This window comes from Chrysemys picta, chromosome 1 (assembly GCF_011386835.1).
Source record: "Chrysemys picta bellii isolate R12L10 chromosome 1, ASM1138683v2, whole genome shotgun sequence".
NCBI classification, from domain to species: domain Eukaryota; kingdom Metazoa; phylum Chordata; order Testudines; family Emydidae; genus Chrysemys; species Chrysemys picta.
In genome coordinates, this window is record NC_088791.1 from 304,820,380 (window position 1) to 304,841,131 (window position 20,752).

General features: G+C 40.4%; 1 protein-coding gene across 12 annotated transcripts in view; it reads right to left on the minus strand.

Annotated features, from left to right (window-relative positions):
* NBEA (neurobeachin) overlaps positions 1–20,752 on the minus strand; it is an 823,962-nt gene that overhangs the window by 466,899 nt on the left and 336,311 nt on the right. For all 12 annotated transcript variants that reach the window (XM_065581345.1, XM_065581343.1, XM_065581347.1 and 9 more), the window contains one exon: positions 7,385–7,823. In XM_065581345.1, the coding sequence (XP_065437417.1) occupies positions 7,385–7,823 (439 nt within the window). The remainder of the gene's footprint in view (positions 1–7,384; positions 7,824–20,752) is intronic.

Here is a 20,752-nt window from a genome sequence, read left to right on the forward strand (position 1 = left end):
AGTAATGAAGTCTTGCAGTGACATGTGATCATGTCACCTGAACTGGAATCTATCTTTAACCTGGTGCTTTTCCAGTGAGGGGGGGATGTGGAAACCCAGAGGGACAAAGGGTTCCCACCTTATGCAAAAGATATATAAAGGGGTGGAAGAGAACAGAGAGGAAGAGGAGCCATCATGAAGCTATCACCTGAGCTGCAACAAGAGCTGTACCAGGGGAAAGAATTGTGCCCAGGCCTGGAAGGTGTCCAGTCTGAGAAAAAACTTACTGAAGCATCTCTGAGGTGAGATTATCTGTATTCAGTTTGATTAGGCATAGATTTGCGCATTTTATTTTATTTTGCTTGGTGACTTACTTTGTTCTGTCTGAACCACTTAAATCCTACTGTCTGTATTTAATAAAATCACGTTTTATTTAGTAATTTACTCAGAGTATGTATTAATACCTGGGGGAGCAAACAACTGTGCATATCTCTCTATCAGTGTTATAGAGGGCGAACAATTTATGAGTTTGCTCTGCATAAGCTTTATGCAGGGTAAAATGGATTTATTTGGGTTTAGACCCCATTGGGAGTTGGGCATCTGAGTGCTAAAGACAGGCACACTATTGTGAGCTGTTTTCAGGTAAACCTGCAGCTTTGGGACAAGTGATTCAGACCCTGGATCTGTGTTAGAGCCAGACAGGAGTGGCTGGCTCAGCAAGACAGGGTGCTGGAGTCCAGAGCTGGCAGGGAAAACAGGAGCAGGAGTAGTCTTGGCACATCGGGTGGTAGTTCCCAAGGGGGTTTCTGTGATCCAACCCATCACAGACTGTCCAAAGTGTGGAGTGTTTATAGCACTCATTACACAATTTAAAAAGAAATTCATAAGGCACAAAAGCACGATGACTCGAAACTTCAGTAATTTCAGTTTAGGAACTTTCTAGCAGGAAGACATAAGAATGGCCATACTGGGTCAGACCAAAGGTCCATCAAACCCAGTATCCTGTCCTCTGACAGTGGCCAATGGCAGGTGACCCAAAGGGAATGAACAGACAATTTTGTTCTTTACAATAGCTTCAACCAATTTGCCTGGTATTGAAGTGAGGCTTACTGGCCTGTAGTTGCCAGGGTCACCTCTGGACCCCTTTGTAAAAAAATTGGTGTCACATTAGCTATCCTCCAGTCATTTGGTACAGAAGCTGATTTAAATGATAGGTTAGAGATGATAGATAGTAGTCCTGCAATTTCACATTTGAGTTCCTTCAGAACTCTTGGGTGAATACCATCAGGTCCTGGAGACTTATTACTGTTTAGTTTATCAATCTGTTCCAAAACCTCCTCTCCTCAATTTGGGACAGTTCCTCAGATCTGTCACCCAAAATGAATGGCTGAGGTTTGTGAATCTCCCTCACATCCTCAACAGTGAAGACCGATGCAAAGAATTCATTTAGTTTCTCCACAATGGCCTTATCATCTTTGAGTGCTCCTTTAGCATCTCGATCGTCCAGTGGCCCCACTGGTTGTTTAGCAGGCTTTCTGCTTCTGATGTATTTAAAAAAATGTTTGCTATTACTTTTGGAGTCTTTGGCTAGCTGTTCCTCAAATTCTTTTTTGATCTTTCTAATTATATTTTTACATTTCATTTGCCAGAGTTTGTTCTTTTTTATTTTCCTCATTAGGATTTATCTTTTTAAAGGAGGCCTTTTTGCCTCTCTGCTTCTTTTACTTTGTTGTTTTAGCACCGTGGCTCTTTTTTGGTTCTCATACTATGTTTTTTTTAAATTGGGGTATACATTTAAGTTGACCCTCTATTATGGTGTCTTTAAAAAGTTTCCACGCAGCTTGCAGGGATTTTACTTTTGGTGCTGTACCTTTTAAATTTCTTTTTCACTAACCTCCTCATCTTTGTGTAGTTCCCTTTCTGAAATTAAATGCCACAGTGCTGGCCCACTGTGGAGTTTTCCTTGCCACAGGGATGTTAAATTTAATTATATTATGGTCACTATTACCAAGTGGTCCAGCTATATTCATCTCTTGGACCTGATCCTGTGCTCTTCTTAGGACTAAATCAAGAACTCTCCTCTTGTCGGTTCCACCACTAGCTGCTCCAAGAAGCAGTCGTTTAAGGTGTTAAGAAACTTTATCTCAGCATCCCTTCCTGAGGTGATATGTACCCAATCAATATGCGGATAGTTGAAATCCCCCATTATTATTATTATTATTGAGTTTTTTATTTTAATAGCCTCTCATCTCCCTGAGCATTTCAGAATCACTAACACCATCCTGGTCAGGTAGTCTGTAATATAGCCTACTGCTATATTCTTATTATTAAGACTAGTAATGTATCAAACAAACTGCAGAATATGATCACCATATAGAATCACTCAAACAGTTTCACAATGCCCAGTGTCCTGGACTGATTATTTCTGGTGTGACAAACCACATATAGAAAATATATTCTGATACTAGTAATAATTAGAACGGAGTTTTATGGGGTTTTTTTGCCATCAAAATGATGAGAATGGAAGAAGGAATTACTGGCACATTATGTTCCATTACAGTTATAAGTCTAGGACAGATAACCCTCAGTGCTTGCTTTTAAACATGTCACCCTGGATGTTATTTTCAAGGAGTTCAGTTTGATGTTAAAAGACATGTCATAACTTTAAGAATCCAGGCTCCAGTGTCCCAGAAATCTGTTTATATAGCTCATAATGTAATTACAGCTACCTTAACACAGATGAGGCAGAAGGCAGCAATATATTGAAAACTAATTGAAAAATGCAGTTGTCCAGAAGCACTTGCAGGGAAGAGGTCTCTGAAAAGCTCCGCAAAGCTTCAGAGTTTGAAGTGAAATTTTTGATGTTGTCACTCTCAATCTATTGAATGGCTGACAGACAATCAAACCCGTCTGGCTGGCTGGCAGCTCATTTTGCTGGCAGGTGGCAAACAATTAGACACACCAATTTGTGCCTCTTGATGACATTAAAGCATGAAACTAAGTTGTATGCAGGGCCTAGTGATTTGTGTGAAAGCATTTCAAAAATAATACTCTTTGCCGTGGCAACTCATTTCAGACTGCCACCTCCCATTATAGCTTTGAGCAGTGAAGATGACAGGCTTGAGTTACGTGCAGCGCAAGGCCGCTTCTGTTCAATCCGTCATCAGCGCCCCTCGAGACCTCAATCCCCTCCTTTCATCAATATCACCTCATCATTTACATTCGATAGTACTTGACCTGCTGCATACATTAACTACACAGAAGTCCCATTTGATAAAATGTGCTGGAACATGTTTTGTGCTTTTACATTTCATTTATAGTTATACACGTTCTAAGAAATAATGCACTGCAACACATATATACGTTACTCTGAGCAATACCATTGCCAATCTTGTTATTAAAAAAGAAATATTCAGTGTTATAAATTTGTATTGGATAATAAAAGTGAACACTGCTTTGAATTTATTTACATGAGTTTTGGTAAATTTTCATTTGACCCCAATATATATAAGAGGTTGCAATTTAAAAAAAAATTGCTTTAAAAGCACACAGCTCTTCAAAAAATAGTTTAATTATTTTACCATTATTCCAGTGGTTTCTTTTATAAGAATCACCATAACCCCCAATGTAAGAAATATATATCTTGTAGCACCTGGTAATGTACGTAAACTTTCAAAGGAAAATACCATGTAAAATATCAATTGTCTCCAATTTCTTAAATAAACTAAAACAAAAATACCTACAAATCTATTACAGATTTTCCACCACAAATAATTATTTTAATACTTTCCTTCTAGACAAAAAAGGTTTTTAGGTATAGCCCGGAAGCATCAGGATAGAGAACAACTAGCCTGCAACTTACTTCAGTCTTTCAAAGATAATAGAGGAAGGATAGGAGGAAAAAATTCACAAAGCATTACAACCTAAAATACAGACGTATTGTTCTTAAGTGGCTCTCAATGCATTTCTATGCCAATCTCTTACATATACTTTTAAATCTACTATCAGGTATTTCTCAGCACATGGGTTGTAACCCCCAAAACAGGTTTCAGGAAAGTCAAGGTGACCCTCTCTTTTTCTCCATTTTATAGTCTTCCGTTTATTTTTTTAGAAGGAAAAAAAAAAAGTGTCCCCATGGCCTATGTCTCCTTACAGCTAGGAAAATAACATTGAAAACATAAACTAAGTGCAAACTGATGCCATGATAGCTGCCTGAACCTGCAGGTAGCCCACATTAATACTTTTGGATATGACTGTTCCATTCATCTCTGCCTAGGCCCTGTGGCCTCTGATACTACAGCCATGACATTTGGCATTTTTTCCAAATTGTCATGGAATTCAGTATTTTTCTATTCTGTCATATATAACATTCTGGTTTGTCTCCCTGCCCTGCTAGGGCCTCCCTGCAGTGGTCTTTTGGTCTCCTAATTGGAAGTTAGTTAGATTACAATACATGTTCCCTACACTGTTCCATGGAACCAGGGTGTCTTTTTTCCTCTCTTCTAGCTTTCCTCTATAGCTGATTTAGATCAAAGCATGCACCAGAATGCTTGTCAGGAACCACACTACTTCAAAGGAGCCACTGCAGCAGATGACAAGGGAACCTGAGCACGCATAAAAGCATGGAGCACTGGAGCTATTTGGGAACCAAGAATCCATCTTTACAAAAGAAAACCTTTAGATTCTTGTAGTAAAAGTTTATGGATTTACAAAATCAGCAGATAATTTTAATAGCAATACCATATACACAAAAACCCTCTGAGCATTTCCCAGTAACACCAAGTGTAATAGCCAAAGCTGCCCAGCCTCACATAACTGGGGAAAACACTGAATGCTCCGTGTCTCAGATGGGGGAAATCTGCTGCTGCCAGTCAAATTAAAGCTGTTCACTTTTTCCAGTGACTAATTTATAATAGCTACAGGAACTGCTGTTTAGCCAAGTAAGGACAACTAGTACTACTTAGTACAAGTGAATGAAGATACAGGTGTCTCTTCTTTTTCCAACTTTTAATATCTGTCTGGTATGAGTGGGAAGGAATCAAAACACAACAACTTCCTGTTTTGCTGTCCACTGACAGGATATGCTACATTCTTTGCTGAATACAGCTCTGCTGTTACAAAATACTTTACTGATCAGCACTGGCCTTCTCTGAATTATTCTTTTTAGAGGTGGAATGTGGTATGTGTCAAACTGGGATTTGTCAACATGTATCAGGAGCACAGTCTTGTTGCAACCACCCTGCCCTTCCTATATTAGTAAGTGGGAGGGAGCCCTCAGCTAAGGCGTGCCCCAGACATCCCTGATGAGGGTAAGGGGGAGGGTGTTGGTATAGAAAAGATTGAGAACCACTGATCTACACTTGGACTAAATCCTGAGATAACAATCTGCTTTGACTAGCAGGCAGTGTATTCAAAGATTGGGACTCAGTCTTTTCAGTCACTCTCTTTCACTGAGCTCTCTTGCTGATTAAGGGAGTAAACTGTGCCACACATAAACCTAGTGCAGCACATGCTGTCAAGTTATAGCAATGCCACCCTGCACAGTAAGGGGTAGAGTCAATGGTCTGCCCATTTCCCCATTCCATTACATCCCATCTCCCCCACATTCACTGAGCGATGCAGGTAGCCAGTGCAGGGGCACCTCCTCCCACACCTGTGCCACTGCATTAGCCAACAAAATACTTAATGTCTATACAACATTAATAAAGTTATTAAAAAGCTGACAATTGCATATAACCTTAGGCCCTGAATCTGTATTGAAAACCATTAATGTAGATGCACAAGTTTGCCTGGAGTCTCACAGAAATTAATAGGACTCTGTGTGGGTGAAGATTCTGATGAAGACTTAGAGCCCACATGTAGTGCTACAATCAAAAAAGGAAAATTAATATGTTAAAGTTTGAGTATTTACTATTTCTTAGGCAACTACCATGTAATTTGTAAATAGTGTACATGCTGTACGGATAAATGTAAAAGAAGACAGCTTTGAATATATTTGGGAATATGATGGTTGCTCACACAGAAAAAACCTCAAAGGTTTTTCATCTATTTTTCCCCCTTGAAACCAACCCAAATTACCATATGTAAGTTGATGAATGGGGGGGAAAAAAAAGCTTCTTCCTAATAAAGTAGGGAATAAGTAGACTCTGTCCCTGAAATGATCAAAACAACAACGTTTTTTTGGAAAGACCACATTCCCTTTTTGATATTCAGTCCCAGTCCATTGTCTGCCTCTCTTTTCCAACAGGTACAATCTCATTGTTTATTAATTAGTCCACTGAGGCAGCTTCCAACAATTTTGTCTTATCAGCTTCACTATACTTGTGTAATGAAAAGTGCTTCCTAACATCATATAGTAAGTTTTTATCCTGCAATATTCATTTATCCTTTTTCTCCTTACTATTTACATTAACCTGAAACTATTGACTGGATTTTGTTTCTATTAACATTTTATGGACAATAATTTAATCCTCTATTATGAGATTTTTTGTGTATTTCATACATCTGTAGCAGTTTTCCTCTATCATATTTTAAACCTGAAATACTTATTTTTGAAGTACCCTCAGAATTTTTTTTTTCAGGATGTGGTTATACGAATCGTAAGTAATATATTTCTAAAGCACTATTTTACAGTTTTGCCACACATCAAAGCTCGTGCTGGATTGTTTAATTATTTGTTTAACTGATTCTTCTCTTGCATAGCTTAAGGATGAACACACAATACAGGTAACTCCTTTTTTGCAGGATGTTGTCAATTGCATCTCTCAACACAACTCCTATATTAAGGCTTATGCAGCTGGTGTGGTTGCCTCAAATTAAGCTACTTTAACCAGTAGTGTGAGCATTTTCAGTCAACCATGAGAAATAAAAAAAAAATATGGCTCACAATGTAAAATGTGTTCCCTTAAAACATAAAAAAAATTGGGCTTAAAACTTTAAAAATGAAATACAGGAGTCAGTCTCAATCTTGTTCTTATGGAAGTATGCACACAATCTGGCATGACTGATTTCACTACTGGCAGAGGACTGGTATGACAAACATTTGGAAGCATTTTGTTGGGACTTCACGCAGCCAGTCTCTTGTATATAAATAGAGACTTTTTTCCCATTCAAAATATGGTTTTAAAAGAGAAAAAAAGTTTTATTACAATAACAGTTCTTTAAAACAGGCTTGTTCTTCCAGCACCAATTACAGTTTTATTTGGTGCTTAGAGAGAAAAACAATGTGAATAACTTTTGCAGATACTGTATGGTCTGGTTTTAGTAATGCCATGAAGAAGTAAAGCAACTGTATTTTCTTAATACTATCTAATCTGAATTCACACTGGACTATCAACACGTTAACAAATAAATACTCAAAATCTCAGCATTGCAACAATATAAAATAATTAACTCAGCCATATACCTGTCAAAGGAGTGAAACTGCATGGGAAGAATTGACTGAGCTTCCCTCTTCAACGCAGGATCTGGGTAAGGGATAGGATCAGGACCACACTCTGCAATTTCAATAGGGGCTGCCACAAGGCTTTTTAGTATCTCCTTGACATTCATGCCTTTGCTTTGGCTGATGCTGGATATTGAAGGTGCAGGCTTCAAGATTTCACTGGGACTTTCTGTTAAGCTTTCCTGAGATTTCTTTACCTCAGAAGACAAAGTAGACAATAATTCACTCATAGCATCAGGGCCTGTGCTTGTCTCTAAGTCTGTCCCATTTAAGATGCTGGGCATCTGCTCCTCTCCAATACCAGAATCTGTATGAGGAATGGAGCTTTCCAGCTGAATATCTTCAACTGGTGTTGGTGTTTCTTTTTCCTTGATATTCTCTGGAAATACAGCAGGAGTCTCTGTAGTGAAAAAGGGTTATAAACAATATTTAAAGCTTAGTCTGGAGTTGTATAACAAATATATCACTGAAGCTTTATAGGATAGAAACTATCAAGTCTTAGAAAGCATATAAATCTTAGCAAATTAACAACAGAGAACCTAACCCTGCAGTGCACACAAAACTTTCATTGGTTTCTATGGCCATTTTCTGCACATGAAGGGCTGCATAATGGAGCCCAGAGTTGTGCTACATAATCTCAGTGACATTTAAAAAAATACAACCCACTCCTTATAAAGTTATTAAATGGCAGAACATTGCATGCTAGAACATAGCTTGACATGTTTATTGTGGTAGTCTAAACTCACTGCTCAGCTACAAATCAGATGTCAAAACATTAATTTACCTACATTACCAGTAAGGACACTGGAAATATGTGCAAAAAAGTTATGCTATTTCATAGCTTTAAAATCTCTTCAAGTGCTTAATATATCTACTGCTTTCAGGACAATTTAAACTTCCATTTAAAAGAAAATTAAGTGTCTAGCCTTTCTGGTATCCTAGATAACATACATATGTGAACCAATGCTGTGAATCCTTCTTGAGTTTGTAAACAAGACAGACAAATAATAGCTCAAAACTCCGGTACGGTTTTTTGGCACATCTTGAGAGAATAACGAACACAACTTTCAGATCCTAGATTGATTCAAATCTCAAATATCAACAGAAACTGAGGGTATGGAGGAAGTGAAATCAGTGAAATTTTGAAAAATGTCCAGGGCCCCTATTAATAACGTCTTGCAAATGTCTGCTTTTATCAACTATTTACAATGAAACACACAAACAACAACTTCACTATAAAAGCATAGCAATCTGATGCTCCCACAGCTAGAGCTGTGAAGACCTGCCTCAGATGGTCAATATTTTGGATTACGCTTCAGGGAAACACATATTGTGTTTATCTTTTCAATGCCAGAAAGCCTGAACTCAAACTGAATATTTGTTTATTTATGATATCAATTTATTTTTATTAAGGACACTTGAGATAAAAACCCTGAAAGTAAAATTTGAATAGTCTGTATATAAATTATGGCCTCTCATGTTCTTGTTATTTGTATTTGCCTTTGTGATTCTGAGAAAATGGTAAATCTGGTTACTTTGGAAGATAATGTCCTGCAGTATATATAAATAAAATTCTGCTTTATTAAGGGTTCGAAATAAAACGTTTTTCTAACAACGTAACTATCAGAAATTGTATGGTAACAGTTTAGGACTTGTAATAGACAAGGGGACTATAATGTCAAAACATTATAAAAGTATATTAGGTACAAATATATTGTATCTTTATTTACACACACACACACTTTTTTATCTATCTATCTATCTATAAAAAAACATACATGTACATACACCTCTACCCCGACATAACGTGACCTGATATAACACGGATTCGGATATAACGCTGTAAAGCAGCGCTCCGGGGGTGGGCGGGGCTGCACGCTCCGGCGGATCAAAGCAAGTTCGATATAACATGGTTTCACCTTTAACGCGGTAAGATTTTTTGGCTCCCAAGGACAGCATTATATCAGGGTAAAGGTGTATATGTATTTACATTGTATATGTGAACTTTATAGAATATATTTATATATTATACATACATGCCTTTGAACTAATTTCAACTTAGAACAATTTATATACAATTGTATACTAACAATGTTATACACCATATGCTGGCAGATGACCTCTTGAGGTCTCTTCCAACCCTAATATCTATGAGTCTATGAACTGCAAACCCTAGAGAAAACCCAAGGAAAATGATTTGTTACTAGGAACACCGTTTTCTTCTTCTAAATTTTGCATGCTCTCCCCATTACACATATATACTTTCACAAATAGAATGACATGTCTTTTCCAAAGTGGATACCAACCCCACTTTTTAAATCAGGAAGCAGAAACTGGATTTATGTACTGCAAAGCTGACAGCACTGTGAAAAGATCTATCCCCATTATACACATATTGTCTACTAGTCCACAGAATATTTATCATCATAGATATCTAGCATGATAGAGTTTAAAAAAAGTAATCAGAACAGTGACATGATCTTAATGGATTTTTTGAGACTAAGTTTCCCAATACAAAAATAAGAAAGATAATTCTGAACTGGAGGGAACAAGGGGCTATGACATGCAGTCCAAGAACACTGTTGCCCTGCTTAAGCTGAAGCTGCTTTATTGGTTTCCTATGAATATCCTGCTCCTTGGGAAGATGAGTGCGTCAAATTGACACAATCTAGAGCGGAGACTTACAGTAAATATTCATGTTGACTAAATTCTGCAGAGAAAGAGACAGTGACTATACACAGTATCATTCAAAAGTAGACATGCTAAAAGATGGCCCATAGTTTGAATTTTTATCTGGTTTACAATAAAAATCCACAATCTACATGTATAAGTGTAGGGAATTTAGTATTATGATATATTGCTTCCTGTATAAAGAATTTCTCTGAAATTGCAAAATATCATACACACAGGTTTCAGCAACCACCACGGGGGTTATTTTAAACAAAGTAAAAAATACCTCTTTATTCTCTCACTAAGCAAAAGTCAAGCCCCAATGCCAGTGCACTTTCTGAGGTTCAAACTGAAGGGTGAATTATACTTTAATCTGGCTTTCTAATAGCAAAGTATTTCTACTCAGATACATATAATTTTGATATGCAGCCATTACAACATACTTGACTAAATCACAAAACTGGGAAATGTTAAGATTCTAACTTAAAATTACTTATTCATCCATCTAAAATTTAAGACTGAAATATAGCATATTTCCCAAAATATCTGCAAACAAAAGAGAGCATTAAAAAGTTAACTTGCTCTATTGTCCCCATTTATTACAGACCTTTGGTAACATTACAGCTGTAAGATTAAATTTGATTTATTTCTGAATGCAGTCTAGACCCTGAATATTAAACTATAATAATTATGGATTGTTATTTACAATAATTTAGATATAAGAAAAAAGCTTTCAATAAAACCACTGTACACACAAGTATATTAAAAGGTATTGTACGTCCAGTGAGATCAAACTTTTATCCTCATTCCTTTATCACCATTCCACAGTATCAATTCTATAAGAAACTGATTGCATTAAACCAACTGAACAGTGTCTTTTATTTATTATTATGAACAGTAATTTCTGCATAAGACTTACATTTTATAATATTTCTTATTGTGTGCATTAAAACTATTTTCCAAAATATCACAGTCCCAATAAGTAATATACTTTAAATGCTCCAAAGTTGCTTTTTATTTGTGGCCACTCTGTGCACTGCCTGTGCCTGCAGGCACCACCCCCGCAGCTCCCTTTGGCCATGGTTCCTGGCCAATGGGAGCTGCAGAGCTGGAGTGCAGGGCCAGGTGGGGGACAGCACGCAGAGCTGCCTGTCGCGCCTCTGCCGAGGAGTAGCCGGGACAGGTCGCCACTTGTGGGGAGCCTCCCGAGGTGAGCAATGCCTTGGATCCAACACCCTGCACCGCCTCCCATGCCCCAACCCGCTGCCCCAAGCCCCCTCCCGCACCCAAACTCCCTCCCTCTTAATTAACCAGCATTTTTCACTTAGCTGCACCCCCCATTCTCCCAACATGCCAGATAAAACAGCTTTTACTGTATTTAAGTGCCAGATATGCTAAACATTCGTATGGCCTTTCATGTTTCAACTACCATTGCAGAGGACATGCTTCCACACTGATGACACTCATTAAAAAAAATCATGTGTTAATGAAATTTGTGAATGAACTCCTTGGGGGAGAATTGTACGTCTCCTGCTCTGTTACCTGCATTCTGCCATATTTCATGTTATAGCAGTATGAGATATGACCCAGCACATGTTGTTCGTTTCAAGAACACTGTCACTGAAGATTTAACAAAATGCAAAGAAGGTACCAATGTGAGATTTTAAAGATAGCTACAGCATTCAAATCTGAGAGGAACAAGGTGTGGAGCATGCTTTCAGAAGTCTTAAGAGAGCAACACTCCGGTGAGGAAACTACAGAACCCAAACCACCAACCCCCCCTCCCCCCACCCCGCAACTAACTTTCTGCTGGTGGCATCTGACTTAGATAATGAAAATCAACATGCATTGGTCCACGCTGCTTTAGATCATTGTCGAGCAGAACCAGTCATCAGCACTGATGCAGGGGTCAGCAACGTGTCCATACACTGACACAAGTGTCCATGGTAAAATTTTGAGGTCTGTGGGGGGGCACTCATGGGCTCCCTGCAAGCGGCTCCCCATCCCTGCTGTTGCTGGTGGAGGTGCAGCCAGGCAGCTCTGCATGCTGCCTCCATCCCCACTCCCTCCACAAGTGCTGAATCTGTGGCTCCCAGCCCATTGGCCGGGAACCACAGTCAGTGGGAGCTGCAGGGGCAGCGCTGGCTGCGCCCTCTGCATAGGAGCCGGAGGAGGGACATGCTACTGCTTTCTGGAGCTGCTTGAGGTAAGCGCTGCATGGAGCCTGCGCGCACGCACACACACACACACACCGTGCCCCACCCCCCTGCCCCAGCCCCGATCCCCCTCCGACACCCCAAACCTCTTGGATCCAGCCCAACCCCAGAGCCCGCACCCCCAGCTGGAGTCTGTACCTCCCCCCGCCCCAGCCCGGAGCCCCCTCCTGCACCATGAACCCCCCATTTCTGGCCCCACCCCAGAACCCACACCCCCGGCCTAGAGCCTGTACCCCCTCTCTCACCTCAATCCCCTGCCTCAGCCCGGAGCCCCCTCCTGCCCCTGCCAATGTCCATCACTAAGTCCGGTAATTTTGTCAAGTGTCAGTCTCACAACATGGTGGTGCTAACCCCTGAATGGATGTGTGTACTCTGGAAAGGTGGCTGAAGGATGAAAGGATATATGGCACATAAATATCTTGAAAAACCAGCTACAACAATGCCATGTGAACGCCTGTTCTCACAGTCATGTGACGTAAACAAGAAATGGGCACCATTATCTTCCATAAATGTAAACAAACTTATTTGTCTGAGCAATTGGCTGAACAAGAAGTAGGACTGAGTAGACTTATAGGCTCTAAAGTTTGACATTGTTTTATTTTTTAGTACAGCTACTTTTTGTACAGAATTCCACATTTGTAAGCTCAACTTTCATAATAAAGAAATTGCAATACAGTACTTGTAATGGAGAAATTGAAAAATACTATTTATTTTGGTTTTTACAGTGCAAATATTTGTAATAAAAAAATAAATATAAAGTGTACACTTTATATTCTGTGTTGTAACTGAAATAAATATATTTGAAAATATAGAAAACATCCAAAATATTTAAATAAATGGTATTCTGTCATTGTTTAACAGCACAATTAATTGCACAATTAATCACAATTAATTTTTTTCATCACAATTAATTTTTTTTATTGCTTGACAGCCCTATTAAAAAGTTTTTAAGATGAATTACAATTTATACACAGGACCAAAGAAACCAATTGTTTTAGCTACAGCACTGCATGTCAAAGCTTTATTACATTCCCATTGATTTTCTTTCAGAATACTTTTGTCTTCTATGGACTGCAGGATTGGAACAAAGAGTATATCTTTTCACACAATGCAGTCAAATTATATTTATCCAAACCTCTTAAATTTATAGAGTGGGTGCTCTTAGAACAGAAGAATCTTGAGTACTTAACCCACCTTAGCTAAATGAGAACTTAAACATGAACAGCAGCAAAAATATAACTGATTACATCTGTCTATTGTTATAACATTCTGACAGCCGGCTTGTAAATTTTCAACAACCCTCATCAGTTTTCTGTAGCATTAGGCCATGTCAGTAGACAAAGCAGGAACATTACTAGACCTAGTGATCTTAACCCTGTCAGAAGTCGGCAGTTGGATACCAGATGCCTCTTTCTTACTGTTTTTCATTGTAACTAATGAGTTCATCTACTACATTATGGAAAAAATATGGGCTTAAGTTAAGTAAATGACATGATGTCTATATGGTGACCTCATCTGTCACATTCCTTCCCTAAAATATCTTGTTTTACTGTGATTTATGAAGTGCATTGCCATTTTTTTGCCTATTAAGTTATCTAAATAGTTCTTACACTATTTTTAAAGTGTCTAAATAGTAGGAAACAAATATATAGGCTTCCTATTATCCCAGACACAAAAATTATATTCATGTAGGTAAATATATAAGGTTTTGCTATTCCAACAAATTGACATTAAAAAGACAGTCTGCTTTTATCTTTACCTCAAGCTTCCCAATTCTAAATAATTAATCAATGGGTCGGCAACCTCTGGCACGCGGCTCGCCAGGGTAAGCATCCTGGCGGGCCGGGCCAGTTTGTTTACCTGCCGCGTCGGCAGGTTCGGCCGATCGCAGATCCCACTGGCCGCGGTTTGCAGCTCCAGGCCAATGGGGGAGATGGGAAGCCGCGGCCAGCACATCCCTCGGCCTGCGCTGCTTCCCGCAGCCCCCATTGGCCTAGGACGGCAAACCGCAGCCAGTGGGAACCGTGATCAGCCGAACCTGCCAACACGGCAGGTAAACAAACTGGCCCGACCCGCCAAGGTGCTTACCCTGGCAAGCCGCATGCCAGAGGTTGCCGACCCCTGAATTAATCATTTGTGTATATTATGGGAACTCATTTTGGATTTCTTTGCCACATTTATTCTGCATCTTTATTACATACAAAATAAAGTTGAAAGTTTGCAAAAGTCAAATATCTGAAAGCAACAATTTTCAACTGCTTATTGTATGGCGAAATCAAAATCACTGTTCATGAAGCTAGCAAATGCAACTTCCTGATCCATGGGCGGCAGGTATCATAGGCTGGGGGAGGCTGTGCCTCCCCAAACAGCCAGGCGTGGCCCCACTGATTCTCCACCCCCAGGCTCCCTCTGTTGCTGTGCGGTGATTCTGGCTCGGGCTGGGGCCACGCCACCCGCCCTTCCAGTGGGCTGGAGGCGCTAGCCTGGGACAGGGACTGGCAGCTGCGATTAGGGGGCTCTCTGGGCTCCAGCGGGCGGCAGGGGCAGAAGGGGCAGGGCCTTGGGTGGAAGGCTAGCCACCCCCAGCCAGCGGTTCACGCGCCACCCATGCCCCAATCCCACAACTATCCTAACACCATATGTCAAAGTCCTGTTGCAAACCATGGAGATGCCAGAAAAAAAGTGTCTCAACTTTTTTTTTTTTTTTTAAATAATGCAAAGTGTTAGGCAACCTTAACAGGAGAGTTGTTTCCTCTCTACCATAATTAAAAGCAACACCGTGACATTTTTTCTATTAGCCCTTCTATCCCCACATAGAGAGCACCATCAATGAATGGTTCCTGGCCTGCTGGTCACAAGGAAAGAACTCCAAACACATCCCTTTCCATTGTCAAGTACCAGGTACTTTTCTGTACCTGTGGAAGAAGCAAGACCACCACACAATAACCACATCTACCTACTTGGTTCTTAACCTACAAAGGACACAAGTAAATGACTCAAAATTACAGGAAACGTGTACAAAGGGGTTATGATAACAACAAGTGGAGTTGTGACAGAAACATGCAAAGCAAGTGAACACAACAGTAACAGAAAATGACAATGGAACAAATGTCTAACAGAGAGCTTTTATCCAACGTGACGAACTACTCCAACTCCACTCTTATTCATCTCTCAGTTCCCAGTACTGGAAACTTCATTTTGTATCATAGGCAGAAGTTACAATGGGGAGTGGTAAGAAATCCTTGCTGTCTGGCCCTGGTCTTAGCCTGAGCAAGTTGCTGCACCAGGTGATCAGTCTGCACTGATCCTGTCACTGGCAGCTAGGCTTCCCATGTGAGTTTAGTATGACTGTTTGCATGTGCACTACTTATTAGACATGATCACTCTTTAGCTCCATTTATTGAGACACTGCTCGTTCACCCTCTCACTTTGGCTATGGGCACTGCTATGAGACTCATTTTGCTTTTTACTCTAATTAGATCTCATTTGCCGCTGGGCCTATTTAAAGAATTTTTTTTCTTTGCTAACTGAAGGACAGTAGGGAAAGGAAAGAGGAAAGGAAGAGCCCACTTGATTTACTTGACTACTTTTATATGGGGGAGAGTTAGCTCAGTGGTTTGAGCACTGGGCCTGCTTAAAATCCAGGGTTGTGAGTTCAATACTTTAGGGGGCCATTTAGGGAACTGGGGTAAAAATCTTTCTGGGGATTGGTCCTGCTTTGAGCAGGGGGTTGGACTAGATGACCTCCTGAGGTCCCTTCCAACCCTGATATTCTATGCTTTCTTCTGCCTCCTCTACAGGCTGAGCGTTTGGTTTTTCATAATCCTTTCTAGACTCACGCAGACAGGAAAGGAAGCCCCATCTATCCTGAGCTAAGACCCGTATTAACCAAGCCATTTCTGCGTAACACAGCTCCTAGCCCAGTGTAAATAAGGTCCTCAGTTTATGTAATCAAAAAACCTAAAACTTGTCTCTTCTCTGCAGTGCAGCATTTCAAACAAATATACATGAGTTGCAAACCATAAAGGTAGTGTTCAAGGGAACTTTCCTGTCTTTACCAAATATTCACTAAATATTTTAAAGCATCTGCTGTCATGGCACTTGGAACACTGGACAATCACTTAAAACATCATAAAAAGAAAATAAAATTTAAGAAAATATAAAAACCAATGTGGTTATTAACACAGATAATGGGGATATTTTCCATTTATTAACAACTACTGGAAAAAATGTTTTTTTACTATCTCATTTCCTCCCTCAGCGTGCCGTACCCCGCATTCTCTGCAGTAGTGCTGCCAAGCCTTTTCCACCAACAGCATCTGCTAAGACATCTATACACCAGTTGTGAGCACCTACTCCTGGTTGCCAAACTAAACAGCAAAAGGTTTCAAAATTCTTCAAGGCCTACAGGTCAATGGAGAAGTAACAATAACTGCAAGACATAGGAAAACTGAATACACAAGGGAATACTATATTTGAGTTGTAGAAATTCCAGCAAATAGAGAAAAAAAAGAGTATTGAAACATGTTTTGTTTGTATTAAAAACCTACATGAATACATGTTAAGGACAAATGATAGTGTACATTTATTGTGAACTCTATTTCCCTTGCTTTTGTAGGTTTATATAGTAGCTGACGTGCAAATTCAAAAAAATACTTGTATGATGTGGAAATAATTTTGCAGATTAATTAGGGAATTTTTTGGGGAAGTAAGATGAGGGAAATAGGGAGGAATCCAGGGAATGTTTCTCAGTTATTTGGACAATGACATTGTCTCCACAGACCTTTGGTGTAGGAGGCTAGTTGTAACAATGACCTCCTTGAAAAGCTGGGAAACCTTGCAAGTTAAACAGTTTCTGAAGAACAGCCTTCATGCAATGTTGAGATAACAGAGATTTGAGACCGTGTGAACCAATCTCCACATGATAAGTCTAGAGATTTGAGATGAAGTATGTTGTGGATCTACTACTGAAGCTAGCACTTCTCTGGTTGAGTGAGCCATGAGACATTCGGTACAGGGACAGCAATTTTGTAGCTTCACTGGTTGCATAAGTATTATCCACTTAGACAGTCTTTGGACCAAGATGACTTGAGTCACAGATATTTCTGCGAAGATAAGTAGTCTGCTGAACTTTCAACGATATTTAGTTCTGTCTAAGAAAAATCCTATACTCAAACATTCACAGTGTGTAGTTTCATCCCACCAGTCTGCTAACAGGGCTTTGGGGGAAAAACAAACAGTGATATGGACTGAGGTGAAAATCTGATTCATTTTTTGGCAAAAAATTGGGGTTGAGATTTATGTACCACTTGTCTTTGTGGAATATTGTATAAGGTGGTTAGCCGATGGTATCTGCAACTCCAAGACACTCATGGGTGAGGTAGTGTCTATTAAGTGGTACAAAGAACAAGAACACCTGGGTTCAAAAGACCTTTCCATGATTTTATTCAACATCAAATTCTAGTCCCAAAGTATTGGCTACCAGATGGGAGGTAACAAAAGTTTGTTAAGCTCTTTATATTTTCCCTTCTCAGGATGACAGACACTATGGTTCTCTTTCACAAGGACATAGTAGGCAAAAATATCAGCTAAGTAAATCTTTAGAGAAGCCAGGGATAACTTTGGTTACACCAGAGACAGAGGAAACCTATGATAATTAGATCTGGACACAGGGCCGCCCAGAGGATTCAGGGGGCCTGGGGCAAAGTGGGAGAGCGGACCTAAAAAAAGGCACCACCCGCTGTGGCGCTTGTACATATCGGGAGGCGCTCCAAGGCGGCGGCGGCGGGTCCTTCAGTCGCTCTCCGTCTTCGGCAGCACTGAAGGCCCCCCCCGCCGCTGAAATGCCGCCAAAGACCTGGAGCAACTGAAGGGCCCCCCCCCCCCCGGCGGGTGAGTAAAAATTAAAAAGGCGCCTCTAGCCACAAAGGGATTCTCGGCCAAGGCTCAAGGGGACCCTGTGGGGCCCAGGGGAAATTGCCCCACTTGTCCCCCCTCCCCCTCTGGGGGGCCCTGTCTGGACAGGAAACTATCTGGAGAAAACTTTTCAGACCAATTCTATTTAGTAGCATAACACATCCTGGCACATGGCTTTCTGGACTCTATCAAGACTGCCTGGATCTCCTCAGGTAATCATAAAATGTCTTGTCCTAGAAACCCAGCAGCCATACTGTCAGGTTAAGGAACCTGAGATTTGGATGTTTTTCTACTGACAGCAGATCTTGACACGAGAGAGACTGAATGGATGATCTTTGGACAGAAACCAGCAACTCTGAAAATCATGCCAGCTTGACTAAAAATCATTCTGAGTCTGTCCTGCTAAACATTTCCTAAGTATTCGGGGAGGAAAGGAAACAGAGGGGGGAAAAAAAGCATAAAGGAGCCCTTTTTCACAGTATAAAATAGATGCATTTGATATACTGTGAAACTTTATCAGTTCTCAAGCAAAATGTGGAACACGTGTTCTGACTTGTAGAAAACGTGTCCATGTCCAAATGACCCACCTTGCAACTAACAAACATGCCACTGAAGATCTAAGTGAAAGCTGATCATCTTTCTAGCTCAGGATTTTGGCTATGTTTTGGGGAGGGGGGCCACTTTTCTCCACATACTCCACATAGAAGACTAATTTTCTTCTGAAACCACTGAAGCACCCAATCTCTCCCTTTTCTGCCTATTCTATTAAAGTGATACATGAGATCCACACTGTCTGAGAATCTGTGCTGGTTACTCTCTGATCTGTAGGAGAAAGTAATGCCCTGAACTCTAGTAAGTTATATGCAGAGATCTAATTCCTGAAGCTTCCAAAAACCATAGACAATTAGAGTCTAAATTTGCATCCCAATTTAGATGAGAAGATATGTACCTATCGCCACTTAAGGAACCAGCTGAGAGGACATCCACTACAAGACATTCTCAGTCAAAGTCAACCACAGCATTCAGTCTTCAAGCTGCTAAAAGGGTAACGTTACCATATCTGAAATGAGAATCTTTGTTTTTTGTACAAGATGCACAAGGGTCGCTCCCACTAACTTGCAAAGGTGGTGATAAAAGGTACAGACCACTATCAGGCCTATTGCTCTCAGATACAATGTCACTGGGTCTTTTAGCTTGGACCACTTGGATAACATTATTTGGATGAGCTCTCAGAACCGGACTTGAGTTAGGACTGTTAGCTTCTAGGGTGGTCCCTATGAAGGAGAGAACCAAAGTTGAGGCCAAGATAGATTTCTTTGCTTACTTGCAGATTAAGAGATATGAATAGGGGAACTCGTATGTCTGAAATGAATTACTATGCTGTAAGATCTTTCGAGTCAGTTGCCAGATACACTGGCTCTAACAATGCAGATGAGCTGCAATCCTAGACTAGCACTTGGTGAATACCTTGGGAGCTGCTGTCAACCCAAAAAGTTCTAGCTTGTGGGGCAGTGGTCATGGCCCACAATGAACCTGAAGCACTTCCTGTGCCTCTACCTTATTGAAAAGTTACATGCTAAGGGACAACTAATGTCATCATCTGAACATCGCTCAGTGAAGTCCCAGATTGTACAACATTGGAAATAGTGACTCCCTCCAGAGCCACTTTAAGAGACTCATAGGCCCAGCACTCTGAATTTGCCAAGGCTGAAAGTATGTCCTGACCTAAAAGTGACTTCCTAGTTCACATTATGCAGGACGACATAATTAAAATCATCATCCTGCAAGAAACCCATATAAAAGATGACACCCACGAATGATGCTGATATGTTGCTGGCTGCAATCTTGCTGCCTCCCTCAGTCACCGAAAATGTTGCTTTTCTACATACATCGAGCAAGGCACTGAGGATTATGATATGATAATCACCAGGAGCGCGGAACGTTCACCATCTCAATAAGAATTGGCAAGATAATGGTGGTTGATGTGTTAACCACCAAATACAGACTGCCCTTCTCTCCCATTACCACAGTGTATCACACCGCAGATTGGGAATGGCTGGGTCACTCCAAAAAATAATTTTCCCTCTGTTGATACTCACACCTTCTTGTCAACTGTTGGGAATGGGCCACATCCACCCTAATTGAATTGGCCTCGTTAGCACTACAAAAAGTAATTTTCCCTCTGTTGATATTCACCTCTTCTTGTCTACTCTTGGGAATAGGCCACTTCCACCCTGATTGAATTGGCCTCATTAGCACTGCCGCCCCCCCCCCCCCCACTTGGTAAGTCAACTCCCATCTTTTCATGTGCTGTATTTTTATACCTGCTTACTGTATTTTCCACTCCATACCTCTGATGAAGTGGGTTATAGCCCACAAAAGCTTATGCCCAAATAAATTTGTAAGTCTCTAAGGTGCCACAAGGATTCCTCATTGTTTTTGCTGATACAGACTAACACGGCTACCCCTCTGAGATCTGTGGATAGTTCATGAAACTGACTCAAGTGGCTAGGGACCTTCACCTAAA